This window comes from Heterocephalus glaber, unplaced genomic scaffold (genome assembly GCF_053883595.1).
Source record: "Heterocephalus glaber isolate CG9 unplaced genomic scaffold, H.glaber_assembly_v1.0 deba00000936, whole genome shotgun sequence".
Classification (NCBI taxonomy): Eukaryota; Metazoa; Chordata; class Mammalia; order Rodentia; family Bathyergidae; genus Heterocephalus; species Heterocephalus glaber.
This window is the reverse complement of record NW_028258172.1, coordinates 3,643,759-3,667,417: the sequence shown is the minus strand read 5'-3', so window position 1 is coordinate 3,667,417 and position 23,659 is coordinate 3,643,759. Positions and strand designations below refer to the sequence as shown.

At 37.5% G+C, this 23,659-nt stretch overlaps 2 protein-coding genes across 2 annotated transcripts in view; one reads left to right on the top strand and one right to left on the bottom strand.

The window, feature by feature from the left end:
- Nucleotides 1-12,411, top strand: part of Mtmr8 (myotubularin related protein 8) — a 115,645-nt gene extending 103,234 nt beyond the window's left edge. Inside the window, 2 exon segments of the mRNA XM_087208118.1 lie at nucleotides 11,671-11,889; nucleotides 12,122-12,411. Coding sequence (XP_087064244.1) covers nucleotides 11,671-11,889; nucleotides 12,122-12,411 — 509 coding nt within the window.
- LOC110347169 (profilin-2-like) overlaps nucleotides 1-23,659 on the bottom strand; it is a 182,385-nt gene that overhangs the window by 103,978 nt on the left and 54,748 nt on the right. The window lies entirely within an intron of this gene.

Below are 23,659 nucleotides of genomic sequence, written 5' to 3'. Positions count from 1 at the left end.
AAATCTGCACTTTTACGTAGTCTCTCTTGGTTCTAATTTTTCACCCTTGCCCAGCCCTCCCTTCAACCCTTCCAGTCCTCCCTATTTACAAAGATTTTGTTCCTATTTTTCCATTTTCTCATATTAATCCCATTCCCTTCTATCCTTTCCCCTAGCCCTCCCACTTCCTTCCCCTTTGCCCCTTTTCTTCCTATTTCACATTACCTATTATACATTTAGTCCTTATTTACACTTTCAGTTTCTCACACCAGAGAAACTATTCGGTATTTACACATCTGTGTCCTATTTATTTCACTTAAGAGTATTGCCTCAATGTGCATCCACTTAGCTATAAATGTCTCTAATTTCTCATTTTTTATGGCTGAGTAGTACTCCATTTTATTTAAAAAACACATTTTCTTTATCCAGTCTCCAGTTGATGGGTATTTGGGCTATTTGCAAGTTTTAGCTATCACAAACTGTGCTGCTATGAACATGGGTGCACATATATCACTGTGGCATGATTCTTTTAATTCTTTGGGGAAGATCCCCAGCAGTGGAATAGTGGGGTCAAATGGGACTTCCAGACCTAGTTCTTTGAGGTATCTCCATACTGATTTCCACAGTGGTCGCAGCAGTCTACACTCCCACCAGCAGTGGAGCAGGGTTCCTCTTTCCCCACAGCCCCGCCAGCATTTGATATTGGTTGATTTCATGATAGCAGCCATTCTTTCTGGAGTGAAGTGGAGTCTCAGCGTTGTTTTCATTTGCATCTCTTGAATGACCAGTGATGTTGAACATTTTTTCATGGATTCATTTGCTGTTTCTATTTCTTTGTCTGAGAGATGTCTGTTCATTTCAGATGCCCATTTTTGGATTGGGTCTTTAAATTTGGGAGATCTGATCTTTTTAAGTTCTTTATAGATTCTAGATAGTAGACCTTTGTCTGAGGAAGAGCAGGTGAAGATTTTTTCCCACATTGTGGGTTGTCTCTTCACACTGCTGGTGGTTTCTCTTGCTGTGCAGAAGCCTTTTAATAAGAAGAGATCCCACTTGTTGATTGTTCGTGCTAGTTCATGGGCAACTGAGGTTTTGTTCATAAAATCTTTTCCTATACTGATGCCTTCAAGGGTTCTACCTAACCTCTGTTCCAACTGGTTCAGAGTTTCTATTTTAATATTTAGATCTTTATCAATTGTCACTTGTATAGGAAGGTGAATATAATTTCCACATTCCCTATTGTTGGTAGTTTGCTCTGTACTTGTCTGTGTTCTTTCCCTCTGTCTTCTCCTCCTGTCTTCAACAGATCACCATAATTTGTGTGATCCTTCCATGTCTTCTAGCCTCACCTCCAACCTTTCCCTCTCCCTCTATCTCTCTAACCCTCCCTCCCCAAGCCCTGCTAAATCCTTATCCAGAAGGATAAATTTGCGATATTGAAGGGTTTACTTACTAGAAACATATTTTGGGCAGGCCCTAGATTTTGATCTAGCCCCTGCAGTTAATGGTGACAGATTAACTGCTACAACAAATTGTCATTTTCTAAGCTGTGTTTGATGCTGATTGTGTCAATTCCTCCCTGGTATACTGAAAATGAGATTGCCTAAGAGTCATTAGAGACTCAAACCCTAAAATGTCCAGCTATACCTGGAAAATATCTCTGAGAAGCCATCACTCTATAGGGGCTGTAAACATCAGTAATAAAGATCCTCAAAATAAGAAATATTGGTGTATCAGCCCCAGAATTAAAGCAAAAATCAGCAATAACAACAGAATTAAAAATAAGACACCTTGGCAGGACACAAACACAAATTCCAGATCACCAATGGCAAATTCTGGGGAAAACTGAGGTAGAAAACTATGAAAATCAACCACCTGGACACACTGAACAGATAGCACAGAAAGTAACAAAACAAATGAATGAGGCTCTAGAAAAATTCAAAACAGAAATAATTTCCCAAATAACTACAGAGGTGGTAAGCAGAGTGAAAGACATGATTAGAGGCTCTAGAACAGAAACAGATAAAAAAAAAATAGATGAGCTCAGAACCATGATGGAAGCCATGAATGCCCAGCATAAGAAAGAAATGGAATCCATGAAAAAGATTCAAACAGATATCCAGGAGATTAAAAACACCATTGAAAGTATGCACAGCAGATTAAGGGAATTTGAAGATAGAATATGAGATAAAAAAAGACACAGTTGCAGTTAATGACCAAGAAAACAGAGATTTCTTCAAAATAATAAGGGACCATGAGAAATGAATCCAGCAGCTGCGAGATGATGCAAAGAAGAATAACATAAGACTTATAGGAGTCCATGAAAAACCAGGAGAAAGTAAAAATGACATAAAAAAACTGTTCACAGAAGTAACAATGGAAAACTTCCCAGACAGAGGTAGAGAATTAGACATACAGATAAGTGAGGCATATAGAACTCCAAGTAGCCACAATAAAAAAAGCTACACCTAGACATATAATAGTCAAGATCCCAGAAGCTCAACAGAAGAATAAAATCCTACAAGCATTTAGAGAAAAGAAACAAATCACATACAAAGGAAAGCCCATCAGAATGACAAAAGACTTCTCAACACAAACCCTCAAATTAAGGAGAGCCTGGAGTGAGGTATTTCAAGCCATATAAGGAAATAAATTCCAACCTAGACTGTTGTACCTGCAAAATTACCTTTCAAAATTGATGCGGAATTTAGATACTTCCACGAAAAAGAACACCTGAGAAATTTCATGAACACCAAACCAGCACTCCAAACAATTCTAAACAATATCCTCATAAAAGACAATGAAAGTCACAACTTCATGAGTCCCAATAGAGGAAAGCCACCAGGCAAGGCAAGAAACTAAAGGGAAAGGGGAAAAATAAAAAGTAAAAGAGCCAACAATAGTAAAACATGACAAGGATGAGTCAATATTTATCAATTATAATCATCAATATTAATGGCCTCAATTCACAAATCAAAAGAAATAGACTGGCAGAATGGATGAAGAAGCAAAATCCAACAATATGCTGTATACAAGAAACATACCTAATTCAAACAGACATTCATAGATTGAAAGTAAAAGGATGGAAAACACTTCTCCATGTGACAGGAACCAGGAAAAGAGCAGGGGTAGCAATCTTATTTGCAGACAAAATAGATTTCAAACCAAAACTAATTAAGAGAGACAAGACGGTCACTACATCATGAATGGAAAAATCCAAGAGGAAGAGACGACAATCATAAATATATATGCATCAAATACCAATGCCCCCAACTATACAAAACAAATATTTATGGACATGAAAAACCAAATAAGCACTAATACAATTGTAGTGGGGAAGTTCAATGCCGCACTATCAAAAATAGATCATCTAGACAAAACAACAACAGAATTCTAGAACTGAACTAAACTATTGAACAAATGGATTTAATAGATGAATACAGAGTGTTCCACCCCACAAAATCAGAATATACATTTTTTTTCAGCTGCACATGGGTCATTCTCCAAAATAGACCACATGCTAGATCATTAGGACATGTTTAAGTAAATGCAAAAGAATTGAAGTTATCCCCTGTATATTATCAGACCATAGTGCAAAATAATTGGAGATCAAAAACATAAGAAACTACAAAACCCCCACAACCACATGGAAATTGAGTAACACTCTCCTGAGCAACAATGGGTCACAGAGGAAATTAAAGAAGAAATTAGACAGTTTCTACAAGTTAATGATAATGCCAATACAACATACAGGAATCTATGGGACACAATGAAAGCAGTTTTATGAGGGACATTCATAGCAGTGAATGCCCATATTAGAAAAACTGAGAGAGCTTAAATAACCTAATGCTGAACCTGTAGCTCCTATAAAAAGAAGACTATGGAAAACCCAAAGCTTGTACAAGAGAGGAAATTATAAATATCAGAGCAGAAATCAATGCAATGGAGACTAAGAGAAAGATACAAAAAAAGTCAATGAATCAAAGAGTTGGTTTTTCAGAAGAATACAATTGATAAACCCTTAGCCAACCCTATCAAAAAAAGGAAAGAAAAGGCTCAAATCCATGCAATTAACAGCAAAAAAGGTGACATCACAGCAGATCCAGCAGAAATCCAGAAGATCATACATACTTACTTTGAGAACCTGTACTCTAATAAAATGGAAAACACAGAAGAAATAGAGATTCCTCGATACATACGAATTGCCAAAGTTAAATGAAGATATAAAAATTATAAACACTCCAATTACAATCAGTGAAATTGAAAACATAATTAAAAATTTACCAACAAAGAAAAGCCCAGGTCCAAATGACTTCACTCCTGAATTCTATAAGACATTTAGAGAAGAACTATCACCACTACTCTTTAAACTCTTCAATGAAATTGAAAGGAAAGTGATACTTCCAAATTCAGTCCTTGAAGCAAGTGTTACTTTGATTCCAAAACCAGGGAAAGACCCAACCCAAAAGAGAACTACAGGTCAATCTCCCTAATGAACATAGACGCAAAAATCCTCAACAAGATACTGTCAAACAGAGTACAGAGTGTCATCAAGAAGATCATACACCCTGACCAAGTCGGATTCATCCCAGGGATGCAAGGATGGTTCAACATACATAAATCACAAATGTAATAAACTATATTTACAGAACCAAGGACAAAATATAGATCATCTCAATAGATGTAGAAAAAGCATTTGACAAAATCCAGCACCCATTCATGATAAAAACCCTACAAAAAATTGGAATAGAAGGTCTTTATCTCAACCTGATTAAGGCTATCTATGAAAAGCCAACAGTCAACATTATACTAAATGGTCAAAAACTGAAGACCTTCATGCTAAAATCAGGAACAAGACAAGGATGTCCACTACCACCACTCCTATTCAATATAGTTCTGGAAACATTAGCCACAGCATTTAGACAAGAGAAAGAAATAAATGGAGTAAAGATAGGAAGGGAAGAATTTAAACTGTCATTATTTGCTTACAATGATACTCTACATAGAAGACCCAAAAAACTCTGCCAGAAGACTTCTAGACTTAATTGACAGATTCAGTAGAGTAGCTGGATACAAGGTCAACACTCAAAAAACAGCCTTGTACAGGAATAACAGACTCACTGAGAGGGAAATTTGGGAAACAATTCCTTTCACGTTAGCATCCAAAATAATGAAATATCTACGAATCAGTCTAACAAAGGAAGCAAAAGACCTCTACACTGAAAACTACAGCACTCTAAAAAAAGAGTTCAAAGAGGATATAAGAAAATGGAAAGAGGGCCAGGGATTTAACTCAGTGGTTTCACTGCCTGCTGCACAAGTGCAAGGACCAGAGTTTGATCCCCGGTACCAAAAAAAAATAAGAAAGAAAGAAAATGGAAAGACAACCCTTGCTCCTGGGTAGGAAGAACCAATATAGTGAAAATGGCCATACTTCCAAAACTGCTACATAGATTTAATGCAATACCAATTGAAATTCCAACAATATATTTCACAGAACTAGAGAAAAGAATTCAAAAATTCATTTGGAACCAGAAAAGACCTAGAATAGCAAAAGCAATTCTAGGCAACAGAGACATGGCAGAGACATGGGTATCACAATCACCAACTTGAAACTATACTACAAAGCTACTGTGATAAAAACAGCATGGTACTGGCAAAGAAACAGACCTGTGGATCAGTGGAATAGATTCGAAATTCCAGAAACAACTCCAGACATACTCAGCCACCTCATCTTTGACAAAGGAGCCAATCATCCTCACTGGAGGAAAGATAGCTTCTTTAATAAATGGCGTTGGAAAGACTGGATTTCAACTTGCCAAAGATTAAAATTAGACCCATATCTATCACAATGCAGTAAACTAAGATTGAAGTGGATTAAAGATATAAATATTAAAACAGAAGCAGTAAACTTGCTGGAAGATAAATTAGGTAGAACTCTTGAAGACATTGGCATAGGAAAAGACTTTATAAACAAAACCTCAGTAGCGTGGGTACTAGCACAAAGAGTCAACAACTGGGATTTCATCTTATTAAAAAGCTTCTGCCCTGCAAGAGAAACCACCAACAGAGATAAGAGACAACCAACAATCTGGGAAAAAATTTTTAGCAACAGTACCTCAGACAAAGGACTACTGTCTAGAATACACAAAGAACTGAAAAAAATCAGACCCCCAATGTAAAGACCCAATGCAAAAATGGGCATCTGAAATGAACAGACATTTCTCAGACAAAGAAGTAAAAGCAGTAAATAAACATATCAAAAAATGTTCAACATCACTGGTCATTGGACAGATGCAAATGAAAACAACACTGAGATTCCACCTCACCCCAGAAAGAATGGCTCATATCAAGAAATCAACCAAAAACAAATGTTGGCACAAAGATTAAAACTAGACCCATACCTATCACTATGCACTAAACTAAGATCAAAGTGGATTAAAGATCTAAATATTAAGTCAGAAACACTAAACTTGCTGGAAGATAAGTTAGGTACAACTCTTGAGGACACTGGCATAGGAAAAGACTTTATGAACAAATCTTCAGTAGCATGGGAGCTAGCACAAAGAATCAACAACTTGGATCTCATCATATTAAAAAGCTTCTGCACTGAAAGAGAAACTACCAACAGAGCTAAGAGACAACCTGCAATGTGGGAAGAAATATTTAGCAGCTGTAGCTCAGACAAAGGTCTACTATTGAGAATATATAAAGAACTGAAAAAAATCAGACCCCCCAAATTCAAAGACCCAATTCAAAAATGGGCATCCGAAATGAACAGACATTTCTCAGACAAAGAAGTAAAAACAGCAAATAAATATATGAAAAAATGTTCAACATCACTGGTCATTTGAGAGATGCAGACGAAAACAACACTCAGATTCCACCTCACCCCACAAAGAATGGCTGCTATCAAGAAATCAACCAATAACAAATGCTGGTGGGGGTGTGAAGAGGAAGGAACCCTTCTCCATTGTTGGTGGGAATGTAGATTGGTGCAACAACTGTAGAAATCAGTATGGAGATACCTCAAAGAACTAGGACTACAGGTCCCATTTGACCCAGCTATTCCCCTACTGGGAATCTTACCCAAAGAATTAAAAGAATCATACCACAGTGATATATGTGCACCTATTTTTATAGCGTCACAGTTTGTAATAGCTAAAGCTTGGAAACAGCCCAAGTGCCCATTGACTGGAAACTGGATAAAGAAGATGTGGTTTTTTAATAAAATGGAGTGCTACTCACCCATAAAGAATGAGAAACTAGAGACATTTATAGCTAAATGGATGCGTATTGAGGCCATACTCTTAAGTGAAATAAATAGGACACACGTGTAAATACCGAATAGTTTCTCTAGTGTGAGAAATTGAAAGTGTAAATAAGGATGAAAATGATTAAAATGAATAATTGATAATTTGAAATAAGAAAAGGTTCAAGGGTTTGGGGATGGTGGGAGGGGAAGGAGAAAGGGAAGAAGGGAAAGGAAAAACTATGAGAAGAAAAAAATGGAATCAAACTTTGTGTAAATAGGGAAGGGTGGAGGGGGTGAAGGGTGCAAAGGTAATGGGAGAAAAAATAAGAACTAAGATACATCATGTTCTGGTACAAACACCCAATGATAAATGTAAATGTATTTTATAACTAAAATGTACCAATAAATATATATATATAAATTAAAAAAAAAACAAATGTTGGCAGGGTTGTGGGGAGAAAGGAAGCCTTCTCCATTGTTGGTGGGGATGCATCCTGGTGCAACCACTGTGGAAATCAGTATGGAGATACCTCAAAGAACTAGGACTAGAGGTCCCAGTTGACCCACCTATTCCCCTGCTGGGGATCTTCCCAAAAGAATTAAAAGAATCATATGACAGCGATATATGTACACCCATGTTTATAGCAGCACAGTTTGTAATACCAAAAGCTTGGAAACAGCCCAAGTGCCCTTCAACTGGAAACTGGATAAAGATGTGATTTTTTAAAATAAAATGGAGTACTACTCAGCCATAAAGAATGAGAAACTAGAGACATTTATAGCTAAATGGATGCATATTGAGGCCATACTCTTAAGTGAAATAAATAGGACACACGTGTAAATACCAAAGTTTCTCTGGTGTGAGAAACTGAAAGAATACATAATGATTAAAATGAGTAACTGATAATGGGAAATAGTACGCAAAGGTCCAAAGGGGTAGGGGACGTTGGAGGGGTAGGCGAAAGGAAAGGGAAGGAAAAATAATGAGAAAAGTAAAAAATGGAAACAAATTCTTTGTAAATAAGGAAGGGTGGAGGGGGTGAAGGGAGGACAGGAAATGGGGAAAAAATAAAAACCAAGATATATCATGTAAAGGTACAAGGACCCAATGACAAATTAAATGTATTGTATACCTAAAATGTACCAATAAAAGAATCTAAGGAAAAAAAATAAAATTTGGAGACCAGAGGTAGAAAGGTAACTGGGCTAAGAGAACAGCCAGTATTTTGGCCCTGACCCTCCAAGGCCAACAATGATCCAGGACAAGAGGGAACCTTTTCTCTAAGATCCTACAACTTTGGTGAGTTATCAAACCTCCTGAGCAGGAAGATTGCTGGACCCCAGAGGACAAGAATCAACAAATCTACAGTGTGCCAAAAGAGGGTCACCATAGAAAAAACTTCCCATGCCTTCACAGAAACCAACTTGATCAGTCAAGACTGTGAGCCATCCTGGCAGTTGACACTGACAGAGGATCTGAGAAGCTCTGTACATGGTTCCAAAAGTAATGCCTGAGGAGACATGTGACCCTGATAGACAGCAAGAGTTTAATTTTTATTAACGTGGGTCTCATTTTAACTTGGTCTTAAATACCCAGCAGAGAAGTAAAACCAAAAAGAATATAAAAACAATATTATATTCCTAAAAACTAGATATAAAAAGGTGCTCCAATTACTGAACCCTTCTGGCAGTTTCCAGGCACATCAGTATCTGACCATTTTTATGGTTCAGTGAGGAAAAAACTATGATAAAAGCTATAAAAGCTCAACAACAGTCTTTAAGTTCTTTAGCTAAAATTGTCCTTCAAAACCACCAAACTCTCAGGGCTGGGGATTTAGCTCAGTGGTGGCACTGCCTGCCTTGCAAGGACAAGGTCCTGAGTTCAATCCCAGTACCAAAAAAACAAAAATAAAAACCCCACCAAACTTTCTACCTCCTTACAGGAAAAACTAGAGGGACTTGTATGGTTAAAAGGCAAGAATGGGAAAAATATCAACAAACCTATAAACTCACCCCATCTACACTATCAGTGGTCTAAAAGTGTATTTCACTGGTATGATCATTTGGCTTCTGTCTTTGACCCTTCCCTGGGATTGGAGGATGTCATGCAACACATTGAGGCATTTATTAACTATATGCCATGAGCCTTAAATGACACTGACTGGTCTCTTTCTCCTAAATAAAAAAATAAAATAAAATTAATGAGGCAAGCCATCCTCCAAAATTGAATGGCATTAGACATCCTGACAGCAGAACAAGGGGATATTTGTGCAGTTGTGAAAGCTGAAGGCTGTGTGTATATTCCTGATAGAATATCAGAATGCTAATGTTTTGATAGCTGTACAAGATATAAAATGACAGGCTAAAGCCATGTCGGATTCTGAAATCCCCTGGACCTTCTCCTTATTCTCTTTGTGGGAGGTTATTACTGGCTGTTCTTGTGGAAACATTTGTTTGTTGTATTCATAATAGTCTTGTTGATCTTATTGTTCATCCTGTATATACAAAACTGTTTCATTGGCCTTGTCACCTCCAGACTTAATGCTATATGCCTACTTGAGAATGCCTGATGTCTATCTAAGGCCTTTAGATAGATGCTCTGGAGAGTATCTCTGACTTTCAATCACAACTACAACCCCCTTCAGCCTTAAGTAGACCAAATGGTCATCATCCTTTGTCCCCTCATAGCAGTTCAAGATACCTCTTCAGAGGAGAGAACATTATACAGAGCTAAGTCAGATAGAAATATAATAGGCAATCTGACAGGGCTGAGGCCTCCCGAGAGTCAGGAAAAAAGGTGAAAATACACTACAACTGCAGCCAGAGACACATCTGTTGGGGGCCAAGCCTCAAAAAAATAACTAAAAGACCAGGCCTACAAAATTCCCCTAGGGATAAGATAAACGATAATACGTGATCTAGTAATGTCTACATAGGCATCAGTTCTGTCAGTGGGTGACCAAGACTCCAAGATTCAACACCTACCTGAGAAGTTCTCTGTTCTTTCCATGTATTCTTGCTACGTGACTTGCTTCCCTGTTGGATCACTATTACCTAAGTGACTATACTTGTAGCCTTATTGATCATAGATTTAATCCACATTGTACCCACCTGGCTTTGCTATATAAAACTTCCCTATAAAATGGAGTCTTCAGCTACCCTTTTGGATCCCTTCTTTCTCTCAGGAGCTATTCTCTCAATATTTTCCTACTCTTAAGTGCCATTGTTCCTTGAATTCATTCTTTGATTTTAGAGAATACGATCTGGGCATATCAGACATCTAACAGGTTGGGAGATATAATATTTTCATATTTCACTTGATCTTAGCCAAAAGGCCGAAAAGCGATAATATTTTCATATTTCATGTCCCATATCATTATCAGCCATACAACTCTGTTGATGTGTTTTGAAAAAGACAACTATGAAGTTAAAAAAATACAGAATACAAAAAAGTACAAAGTGAAAGGTTTAAAAGATACTTAAAACCACCTGGCCATCCAGTACCTCTCTCTAAGGGTTATCAATATTTTTAGTAAAAATCACTATGATTTCTAGGATTTGATTATGATTGTCAGGAAAATAAAAATGGCTGAAGCTCTTAATTGGAATGCATGAACACATAGGTGGCCACAGATGAGTTTTCAAGATCTGTGAACCCCTTTAAATTATGCCTAAACACCTGTGCATATATGTGCAATATATATACATGCCTATATTTTTCTGAAGTGGACATCTATAATGTGCTTCACAGTTTCATAAGGGCTTATGATCCCAAAAGAATCACTGCAGTAAAGTATTAGTGAGTCATTATGTAATCCCTTAAAGTGAAAATATCCTTTGGAGGTAGCATGAGTTAGTAAACAAGTCATAGACTTGGCATTAACAAGATATAAGTTCATACCATAGCTTTTTACTTCTTAAGCATGTAGTCTTGAGTGACTGACTAAACTTTTGAGCCTCAGTTTTCTCAGCTTTCTCTGTAAAATACATCTAATATCTAATAGTTTTCTCATAAGAGTAAAAGGAAATACTGTATGTGTTTGGCATGTAGAAGTAATCAATAAATGTTAGTGATCATTTCCCTTTCTGCCCTTAATCCCAGTAATAAAACTGAATTCAAGGCCAGGGATTTAGCTCAGTGGTTCCGGCACCTGCCTTGCAAGTGCAAGGTCCGAGCTCGATGTCTGGTACCAAAAAAACCCCAAAAAAACCCCCCTGAATTCTTCAGAAAAGAAGACTTTTACAGATATAAGACCTTTGAGGTTCTTTCATGACAAGTGATAAGGAAAAACTGGGAGGAGGGAATGGAGACAAAAAGTAATTTGCCATCATGTGAGAGCAGCAGGATTTTTTCAGGTCAATGTAATATTTTCCCAGTATATTCTTTGTCTAATTCTTTCTCAACTATACTTTGCTCCTGAAACAGAAACTGCAAGCTTATGATGAGCCATCAGAAGAGGTCCGTACTTGCTCTCAGTTGGGGAATTTATTATCCCAACATCTGGGAAGGCCTTTGCCCAATCCTCTTGGCTTTATGGGTATTGACGGAGACTTAAATACCTTGATGAAGAATAGCACCTGGTCCAAGGAAGAAGGCCTCTGAGCTCAGATGGATCAAGTAAAAAGCCAGGGTACAGACCTCCACTATAACTGCTGTAGGTTCATGAGCACCTTTAAGACTATATATATATATATAAAATCTGGGGATTTGGACATCTCTAGAGCCATGGTCATGTTTTTTGTTGTTGTTGTTTGTTTGTTTGTTTTGGTACCAGGGATCAAACTCGGGACCTTGTGCTTGTGGCTTGTGAGGAAGGCGCTGGAACCACTGAGCTAAATCCCAGGTCCCCGTCATCTTTTGAGATAGAGATATCTCTAGGCCCATAGACATCTCTGGAGATATGGGCATATTTGGAGCTATCAGGTTTTCTGAAGATGTGAATATCTCTGAGGTCACTGGTATCCTGGGAAACATGGATATTTTTGCAGCCAAGAGCTTCTCTAGAAATATGGACATCTCTAGAAACACAGCTATCTCTGAGACCAGGTGCTTTTCTGGAGGCATGAGTTTCTTTGAGTGCATGGGCATCACTGAAAACACAAGTATAGGGAAAAGGAATGGGGGCTTTACCATAGACTTCTGCAGTAAGTCTACAGTCTCCTGTGAGCCAGTATAACACAAGCTGATAAAGAATAAAGAAAGAAATGAGACTTAGAGAGAACTGGGTCTTGGACAGATCAGTGCTACTCTGGGCAGCAAAGACAAGGGGCATCAAGGGCACCCAGTACTTTATTGATTACAATTGTGGGAAGGTAGGAAACGTATGCTTTGAAGACATTAAGTGGCACAGTGAAGTGTTTGGAAGCATCTAGCTGGAAGCATCCCTCGGTGGCTGATATGCAGGCAGAAATATCTGATATGCAGGCAGGGATAGCTAATATGCAGGCAGGGATATAACAGGCAAAGGCACTGCTTATCTTGCTTAGAGAGATCAAAGGGTACTGGGACTGTGTTGCAATTAACCAGTAACCCATCAGGTCAGTGAGAAGCCATAATTCTGGGGGAGGGATTTGGTGAGAGCCAGGTTGATTTTGGCTGGAAGTGAACTTGGCCAAGCCCTGCTACTTCATGGACTAGGACTTAAGTCTCAGTAGCAGCCATTAGCAAAGGAGAAATACTAGCCCAACTCTGCTATCTGACATGCCCATTTCAGTACAGAAAGCTTTGGTCAGACTCCTAAGATAAAACAATATAGCTGAATTATGGAAAAGTAAGAAGCATGTGACATATATATATATATATATATATATATATATATATATATATATCCTGTTAGTACTGGGCAGAGATGTCTGCTCTACACAAGTAACTCCAAGGCCAGCAACAAGCTGGAAGTCTGCTCTAAGCAACAGTGAGTTAGCTACTAACTTGCTTCTCTGCTAGGGATACCTGTAGTAACCATAGTGCCATAGTGATGTTTTGTCCCAAACAAGGATATGCTACTTTTCTAATTGGTTTAAGTGAATGAGACCAGGGCATTCCTCCCCCACTTAAAAATCTGCAAGGGAATTTAGAGCATTTAGTAATTGAGTGACTAGTATATGCATGCTAAGCAGTCCATAATATAAGCAAGAGAAAGAATATTATTGTTCTAAAAATGGATTTAACTTTAGAAATGAATAGCACTCTCACCATCCATTCAGAAAACAAGTGAAAAATGTCAGTGTTCTTTCTCTGCCTGAGACATAGTCAATGTGCTTAGCTAAGTTTTGTAAAACAGGCTCTTTAGGAAGGACTTAATATAAAAAGCAGGGGTTTTGCTTATCTAGATATTACATGAAGTTTTTAGATTTTTTAGACAAAATGATCACTACTTTTTAAATATGGTAGGTTTATTACCTTGTGCTAACATACACTTTTTGAAAAAAAATCTATTTCTAGAACAGGTCTATAGACTCTTAGAGGAAAGGTTGTGTTCATGTTTAAACATGAGATTGTTTTCCTCCTTGGGGTTAATACACTTGCTGGTTTTTCATCTTCCTGTTGACTATGCAGTGATGGTTTTACCACTTCTGTATACTTGAGGTAGGGTGGGCCTTTGGCAATTTGGATCATGCTCTATGTCAGCGAGGGCAAACATTTTAGAGACTGAGTACCAAAACTGCAACCCAAAACTCACTGATTTATCATAAAGTGGCAACAGTGCAATTAAACCTGAATATCCAGTGCTCAGCTGCTGGGGTAACCTGGCTCACATGCCAACAGAGACAATTCTGTGTGCCCAGTGCAGCACATGTGCCATAGGTTCACCACCACTGCTGTATTTATTGTCAGCATTTCCAGAACTACTAATGCCAACAGAATGTCTATTCTTGTTATATCTGGTTTAAGTTAAAAAATTACATGTCTTAAAGAGACATCTATGTTGACTATACTATCCAGTTTGGAACTATCTAAAGAATCATCCTATTAGGTGCTTTTCTCTGAAAGAAGTATCTTAATTTAAATATATAATTTTTGGGGGTGGTACTAGGGATTGAACCCAGGTCCTCTGCACTGAGTTACATTCCCAGCCCTTTTATTTTTGATTTTGAGACAGTTTCACTCAGTTTCTCAGTTGTCTAAGCCATATGCAAACTCATGATCTTCCTACCTCAGACTCCAAGAGTGCTAGCTTCCCTAGCCTAGCTTTCTTATGCCAAGCATCCTCAGACTCTTTTGTTTTGAGACAAGGTCTCACTAAGTTGCCCAGATTGGGTTTGAACTTGTGATATTCTTGCCTCAGCCTCCCTGGTAGCTGGGATTACAGACATGCAGCACTAAACCAAGTTTAGGTGTGTAATTTAAGTGTTTCTCATCTCAGATTTATTTCCAAAGATCTGTTCAAGAACAGTATATCGTACCCAATTTTATTTCTCAGATACAAAACAAAATTAATCACTAATGAAATGCTTTTTGATACAACTCTAAAACCAGAAGTCATAAACAGCAACTCTGATATTTTCAAAAGCCAAAAACATTTTTTAAAGATTGTTTTATTTTGATGATTATCTAAGGCCACCGAATCAGTTTCAGCCTCAAAATCTATGTGGTCAGTATTTTTGGTCTTTTTAATTCATATATATATATATATATATATATATATAGCCTATATTTAGTCTCATCACCAAATACCTCCATTATTTTAAGATTGAATTTACAATCTGAAAAAAAAGAAGGGTTCAGTGGAATCCAGGTATTTGTGCACTGGTAAAAACTATCTGTAGTCTGGAGCCCACAATAGAGAGAAAATTTCTAAAGAAAAGTTTCCAGGAATACTAGAAAACATAAACTATTAATGGATTTCATTTCATACTCTCATATAGCACTTCTGCTATAAAAGAAATGTGAACCCTTCCTCCACTGTCCTACCCTTCCAGTTCCTAAGAAATTCCATTCTCATATGACTGTCCTACTCAAATAGGGAGGCATTTAACCACCTGTCACTGTTTCATCCACTAACCTGACCTCTGCTTCTTGGGTCACTGCTTATCTTCTAAGCTTGAGTCAGGATCTATTCCTGTGCTGGTGGCCATCCTCAGGTTCTGCATGAACTCCTTTTTAAAAATACTATTTATTTAGTAGATGGAATGACAGATTTACCACAGTAACAAAATTAAAAGTCCTAAATAATGAACTTCAATTACAGGTAATAGTCTGACTTCTAAAGGAAATAATCAGGAAAAGTTCTTTTTTTGTGTATGAAAGAAAACTTGAATCTCTATCTAGAACTAACAAAGCAGTAATGTACTTTATGGTACATACATGTGGCACATGTACCATTGGAAAATCACCTCAGAAATTTTGTTCATTTACCACTAAGTCAGTTGTCATTGCCTGTCAGCATGAATGGAATGAATACTTTCTGTCTGACACACCTCATTTCATAGAAAGTGAGACCTTTGCCAGAACATTTTCAGCCAAAAGAAATCCAAGTCTCTTTAAAAGGTGCTTTTGAAATCAAATTCCTAAGTATTTAAGCTTAGCCTGAATTTAGCAGAGATGAGTAATAACTAAGGATATTTTTGTCAGTTCTTTGTTATGTACTAGTTTTTTGTTTTTGTTTTGGTACCAGGGATCAAACTCAGGACCTTGAGCTTGCCACCCAGGTGGGGCGCCACTGAGCTAAGTCCCCGGCTATGTACTAGTTTTTATTAAACATAAAACATCTTTTCTTGCTGTTAGGTTTTGCTATACAATTTGCAAATCTTTCTGTTCAGGTATTTTATTAAGTGGCCTTTTTTGAACAATTATAATATGTACAAAGGTAATATGCAAATTACCTTTAAGATAAGTAGTTCTCTCAAAAGGGGTGTGCCATGCTCTCCATTGGTTTATACCAATTGGTTTAGAAGGATTGCTCTCATTTTCTGTCTGAATTTCTAATGAATTAATAATATCCATCCCCAAATTTTCCTCACCCTCAGGCCTCTCCTTCCAGAATTCTATGATACAAGGAAATATGATTCCAACCAGCCCACCTGCTTTCTTCTAAATGCCAATCTAGAACTGACTTTTTAAAAATTAGTTTCTTGGTACAATTTAGATATATATAATGATCACATTCATCATAGGGAATTTGCACCTGTACATGGTATTTCTTTATTTTTTTCCCATTTACCTCCCCTCCCTTCAACCCCTCTTCCCCTCCTTATTTACAAAGCTTTGTTTTCATTTTATCCTTCTTTTCTCATGTTTTTCTTTTCCCTTTCTTCCTTTTCCCTTCTCCCTCTGGTTCCCCTTTCTTTTTGAACAATCTCTTCCTATTTCACAATATTGATTATACATTTTGGTCCTTACTTACACTTTCAGTTTCTCACACCAGAGAGACAATGGGATATTTACACATGTATGACTGATTTATTTCACTTAAGAGTATGGTCTCAAGGTGCATTAATTTACCTAAGAATCTCAAGTTTATTCTTTTATATGGCTGAATAGTCCTCTATTGTATAAAAATATTTTTTATCCATTCATCAGTTGATGGATATTTGGGTTGTTTCCAAGATTTAGCTATTACAAATTATGCTGTTGTAAACCTGGGTGTGCATATATCGCTGTGGTATGACTTTTGATATAAGCATTTAAAAACAAAAGGTAGGCATGACTAAGCCTTAAACTTTTTCCTTTTTTATATAATGTGATGAAATGGTTGGCCTATCAGGTGACACCAAACAAAGGGCAAGAGGAAATATTTGTGATCATAAAGAACTCATTTTATTATAGTTTTATAGGCAATTCTATTTTCAAAGTATTTTATGGCAGAAAGCTTTTCAAAGGCAAATATATATTTTTCAAGCCCTGCAGAACAAGTCCTCTCTGATTCTCTAGATGTAGAACTGACAAGTCTATGCCTTTCCCTTAAACAGGAAGTACTGGCATTGTCACTAATGGCAGGAGACATCTCCTTTAGATGCAAAATGTGTGTTTCATGCTCTGTGACTTGTGGCTTGTCTTTACAAAAAAACAAGTATGCTTTGAAAGCAGCTTTCCAATTTAGGCCTGTGTGTCTTACAGGGACTGAACAAAAACATATTCAGAACTTGGCATGCAGGAAACCAAGGCTTCCATGTTAAGTCTGGTTCTGTGTCCTTTGGTGTTTGGGGAATGAAATAAAAGCTTCTGTCTCTTCCAAAGTATTGTCGTTCAGTTATTTCCATGGTTTTGTACTCTTGACTCTTTAGAAGGCCCTACGCCAACCCTCACAGAATCCCAGTTGTGGAGAAGTTTACAGGAGGGAAAAGAATGTAATACAGAAATATATCTGGCCAGTTAAGATTTTAGTTGCTCCTTAAAATTAAATTGTTCCCAACAAGGTCCACAGTGTCTTCTCCAGGAAGTACTGTGAGTGACATATTTTCTTTTAACGATATCTTTTACACTGATAGAAACTTATCTCAAGAATGTTATGAGTTGTATATTTTCCTTGTCAATACTTTTCTCTACTGGGGCATATGGTCCTGGATTTTCTTTTCTTTTAGAGAGCCAAGGATGGTGGGTAGTATTCTCTCTCCTTAATATGTTCCCAAGGCAGATGAATCTTGAACCCCTTCTTTGCTTCTGTATATGAGACCAAAGTCACTAAATGATCACTGTTCAAAGACATACATTTCTACTCTCACCTCACATGTAATTGGGCATGCCAATTCACATACAATACCACCAAGTCTGCATCTCACTCACATTTGTAGTCGGTGTGGTTTCTGTGTCTTGTGAATGCAAATGGAAATGCAGAGCAAACATCCTAGTTCTGAAATAGAGAAATGTTCTGTATTCTAGTAGAATGATGTTTTAGGCTTAAGAGCAGCTATCAAGTCCAGTCCTTTCGGAATGTATTTCACAGTAAGACTATTTGTATATGTATATGTTTACTGTACATTTAGGAGCATAGGTCATTCAGATGAACAGAATTTATTCAAGAATAAAAAACTCTCTTAGCACTAAACCTCTAACTTTGATATTATTCAGCAATGTGCCATGAGGCCTTTGGGATATGCAAACTAAAGTGAAACAATTGACCTTTTTTCTGGGATGTGTTGAACAGGCAGCTTTAAAAGTAGGATTCAAATATATGACTAGAGTTATCTGTAGTTTTTTTTAAGTCAGTCATAAATGTGCATTTGACATCATGCAACTAATATATAATTCAGAATAGTAAATCTGTGGGTTCTTTGAGAATTTGATTTTCATTGGATCCAGGTTTACAGAATGACAATGTCACCACAACTCATATTTGAATTTTCCAGATATAATTGTATAAATAATTGACCTGAACTTCCTGTTGTGCATTATCTTCAGCTAGTTACTACTGGGGTATGTATATGTGACCCAGTCAGGATGTTAACTGCCAGTTGCTTTGTCCAGTGCCACAAAGCTCATTGTTCCAGTTTGAAAATGTTTGGTTGTTGATACTTTATTTTTGTTAAAATTAAAAACCTTCAATCTTTTGTATTTATGAAGTTTCTTGTATTTGCCTCAAATAAAGGGAAAGATAGCAAATCTCCCTAGCCTCAATAGATGAACTATCCACAAACACAGTGAACCTAGAAGTAGGTTAAAATATGCTCTATTGAAGTTAATATAAGTCAGATATATCAGTTTTTTCATTCACATTACAGAAAGACCTGTTTAGGGACTAGGCTCTTCATCACTATCCACCCATCCCCCTCAATAAGAATTCTCACACATGGAGCCTTAGGGATTCAGGGATTATTTCCTCCAAGACTCAAAAGGGGACCATAGCAGCGCTTCACTCTCTGGGACCAACATGCCGGAGGCCTCTAATGCATGGAACACAGAGGGACTTGAGTTCTAGTCCTGTCTTAGCCTTTTACTAGCTGTATGGCCTTGTGTAACCACTTCCTCTCTATAATCCTCAGAAGCCTTTTCTAAAATGAGAGTAATAATCACACCTACCACACAGGCAGCTGTACAGCATAACTAAGCAAACATGTAAAGCTACTTTGTAAAGTTCCTGGCATATAAAACTGTCAAAAAGCATTAATCAGCCCCTCCCTAATTTTCAGCCCTGATGCTACCGATTAAACTGACAATTCTTAATCTTCAACTTCATTCTTCCTCAGTTCCATTTAGTCTCCTTCCTACTCTTAACACATCATCTTTAACAAACAGGTTGCAATACAATATATTGGATTAGGCCACAAAATTTTTATAATTAACCAAGAAATCTATTCCCTGTAGTATGTTTTTAAAATGTAATGAACACAAAAGATGTAATTCCTCTATACAGAGATAAATCTACATTCACCTATAGAGACTGTAATAAGAATATAATAAGATCATATTACACACTCATAATAGTCTGACTTAATTTTGCACATTTTTCCATTTCAATAAATATGTGTCTCTTTTTAATGGCCACATAGTATTTCACTATATGAGGTGAGGTATAGTTTATTCAATTACCTACTATTGTTCATCAGGCTACAGCTGTATTCTGTGGGTGGGGCTGAGGTTCTGTCTGTGTTTTTTCATTTTTGTTGTTTTTTCTTTTGTTTTTCTTTGTTTGAGGATGGGAGTCTTTTTGTTTAGTTGGTTGGTTGAGACAAGGTCTTGCTATATAGCTTAGGTTGGTCTTGAACTACGTAGCTCAAACGTGCCTGGAACTTGGGGCAATCCTCCCACCTCAGCCCCCTCCCCCAATGCTTGAATTGCAGGTATGCACCACCACACTTGGTTTACAACTATATTCTATATCAAATTTTCATCTTTCTTTTGCTGAATTATACCCTATAATCTTGATTGAGCAAACTCCTCTCTGATTTGGGATATCCTCCTGCCTGAGATGACTGATAGAGATGGATAATTTCACACTCTAGTAGTACATCAGAAAAAAAAACTCTAAAGGTAAATGGATATCTAACTTTTCATGGTATTTTATACAAGGGTATAAATCTTAACTTGCAATCCATTCACTCTATAGTCTCAAAGTATCCCAAGTTAATTGTGGTCAAGGGCATACGTAACAAGCTGGGTGCTCTAAAATAAACTATGCCCACAATCTCCAGGAAAGGCCTAGTTCAATAAGGGGAAAGTTCTCAAGAAAATGGCCTGAATAAGGTATCACTTTTAGATGTGTCTCAGAATTCCAAGTAAAGGAATAATCACTAACTTGCTAGTTTCGTGTTATAATTCTATCAACCAAAGGACTGCAAAAACACTATAAATTTCAAGGTACTTTTCAAATACAAATTGGTGTTACTAGTCTTAATCTTCAAATTCTGTCTCATAGAACCAGAACTACCATACAGAAAGCAAGAAATCAAATAATCAAGAATTTGGAGTGTGTAGGACTTAAGGAAAAAAATGTCACTTGAATATCGTGTTAGCACATTTAAAAGGCTCCCTCATTTCTCTAGACCTCTGTTATCTCACATTCAAAAAGGGTGGTTTGAAATAGATGATTTCTAGGAAAATATATTTACATATAGAGTGATTTCTAAGAAAATATATTTACACATAGAGTGACTCATGTAAATTTATTTACATATAGAGTGATTAATTTACATATTAAGTTACATATATTTACATATAGAGGCTTTGAGGTAGAAGTTATGACAGCAATAGATGAAGTCCTTTGTCAAAGTCACCAAGTTAGTGTGTAGGGTATTGGAACCCAGGACTGACTAAATACTTTCTCTTCAGATTTTCATACAATAAAATCCTACTGATTGGACTTCCAGTCCAGATAAGGTTGATTTCTCACTACTCCTTCCCACTAAATATGATGATAAACTCTGGAAATAATTCAAGAGACAACTAAAGAAGAACTCTAAAAAAATACTAAGAAATGGTTTGGATTCCAAAGACTGGAGTAACAACACCATAGCAGGGTATCTAATGTGCCTTCACACAACAGAAGGTGACAAGCCAGGCTGGTTATTTTCTGACCCCACACTAACAACAGGAGACAGCTTTCCTCAGATCAGACAGCAGCCAATTAAGAGGTGAGCCCAGCACACCAGAAAGGGGGATTGATCAAGGCCTTCTCCACTTCCTACTAACAAAAGGGCTTTCAATCTCTACCTTTTCCTACCTGGAGACATGGGAGCAGCCAGGAGACATTGGTAAGTGAGGCTATGCCATAATAAGCACTTGTCCAGGGAGTCCTTTGCATCTCCACAGACTGTTAAAACAAGGAACCAGCATGGAGCCTCTGTGTCCCTGCAGCAATAAGAATTCTATCCCCTCAGGCTGTACAAACAGAAAACAAGAAGAGGCCCTGTAGTATCACCAGATAAATAAGATCAAAATAGCACCAAAAAGGCTCTAAAAGCTAAATTCCAGCAGAACCAGAGGTGACAAAAAGTTTCATAAATCCCCTTTGATCACTGAAACGAAAATTGTAATACCATCTGATGTCCAAGTCAATGATATTTAAACAGTGAGGAATATAAAGGAACATAATGGACATAAGGTTTCCATACTTCAAAGAGTGATAAAATATTAATATTAAAAGGCTATGATAAAACACATAGCTATATTTTAATATCATTTTGCATGCATTACAAAGGTACACTAAAAACTATAAATCAAGACACAGGCAGGTCTGGGGACGCTGTAGCAAGGTCACGAGTCCTGCGGAACACGCCCAATCAGCCCATGCCCCAGCAGCAATCCACTGGACACACCCCCTCCCCCGCTCCTCTGGCCTCTTTGTACTGCCACCTGGTTCCACACTACAAAGATGCAGAGGACACCGGACCACCAGACCACTGTACTGGGTAAGTTGGAGTCATCTTCACCTCCCATCAGGACCAGGACTATCTTCAGGGGAAGGGCAGCTGGAACCTGCAATACAACTCTGCAGAGTTCAACCCTACAGGAGGACAGAGAGCTTAACTTGGGACTTGCAGCCAGAAATCTGCCTGAATCACACGGGTCTGGAACTGGTTTGCTGAGACTCATTGACTTATATCGGCACGCTGCTACCCACGTTGTCTATTGTGACAGCAGAGACATATCCTGGAGGCCATTTATTTTCATTGTTATTTGTATTCCCAAAATTAGTATTATTAGTTTGTTTTTTCTCTTTTCTTTTCTTTTGCTCCTCTTATCTGTAATATTATTTCCTACTCTTTGCAAATATTTGTTTTTCTCTCCTTTTTTCTCTTTTCTTCTTTCTTTTCTCTTTCCTTTCTCTCTCTCTTACACACACTCTCTTGCTCTCCCACATTGTTCATCTTCCCTTTTTGTCCCTGTTCTGGTCCTCATTCAGAGTTCTTCTTTATTTTACTATTATTCTCTTTTTCCTTCTTGCCTGTGTCCTCTGGCCTCACTGCTAAACTTCCCCTATCCATCTTCCCATCTATCCCACCCTCCCCAACCCCTTGTAACTCCCCATCCCAAGGGGTAAAGTTGTTATATTGAAGAGTCTATTCACTATATGTTGGGTTGGTCCTCATTCTTGATTTAATTCACACAGCTAAAGGTGATAGATTATTAACTACCACAAAATGTCATTTTCAAAGATGTACTTGATGCAATGGTGTTGATGATTGTATCACTTGGGCTAAGGTGTTGTTATTGATCTAGTCAATGAACCGTCCTAGTATAAGGAAAATGAGACAGGCTTAGAGTGATTAGAGACTCAAAACTTAAAGACCAGCTATATCTGGAAGACACCTCTGAGAAGCAATCATTCCATAAGGGTTCTAATTGCAAGCAACAAAGATACCTACAATAAGCAATTTCAAACTATCAACACAGGACTTAAACCAAGGGCAATACCAAAAACAAAAATGAGAAGACATTTAAGCAGGGCACAAACTCAGACTTCTACCCCACCAAGGGTAAATCCTGGGGGAAATGAGATGGAAAAGTCCCATAACCAACCACCTGGATACCTTAAACTGATAGCACAGGAAGTAACAAAACAGGTGAATGAGGCTCTAGAAAAATTCAAAGCAGAAATAATCTCCCAGATAACTACAGTGATGGTGAGCAAAGTGAAAGAAATGATTAGAGGATCTAGAAGAGAAACAGATAAAAAAATAGATGAGCTCAGAAACATGTTGGAAGCCATGAATACCCAGCATGAGAAAGAAATGGAATCCATGAAGCAGATTCAAACAGATATTCAGGAGATCAAAAACTCCACTGAAAGTATCCACAGCAGATTAAGGGAATCTGAAGATAGAATATCACACATACAAGACAGGATCGCAGTTAGAGACCATGAAAATAGAGATTTCTTAAAAATAGTAAGGCACCACGAGAAATCAATCCAACAACTCCTAGATGATGCAAAGAAGAATAACATAAGACTGATAGGAGTCCATGAAAAAACAGGAGAAAGCACAATTGACATAAAAAAAACTGTTCACAGAAGTAATAGTGGAAAACCTCCCAGACAGAGGTAGAGA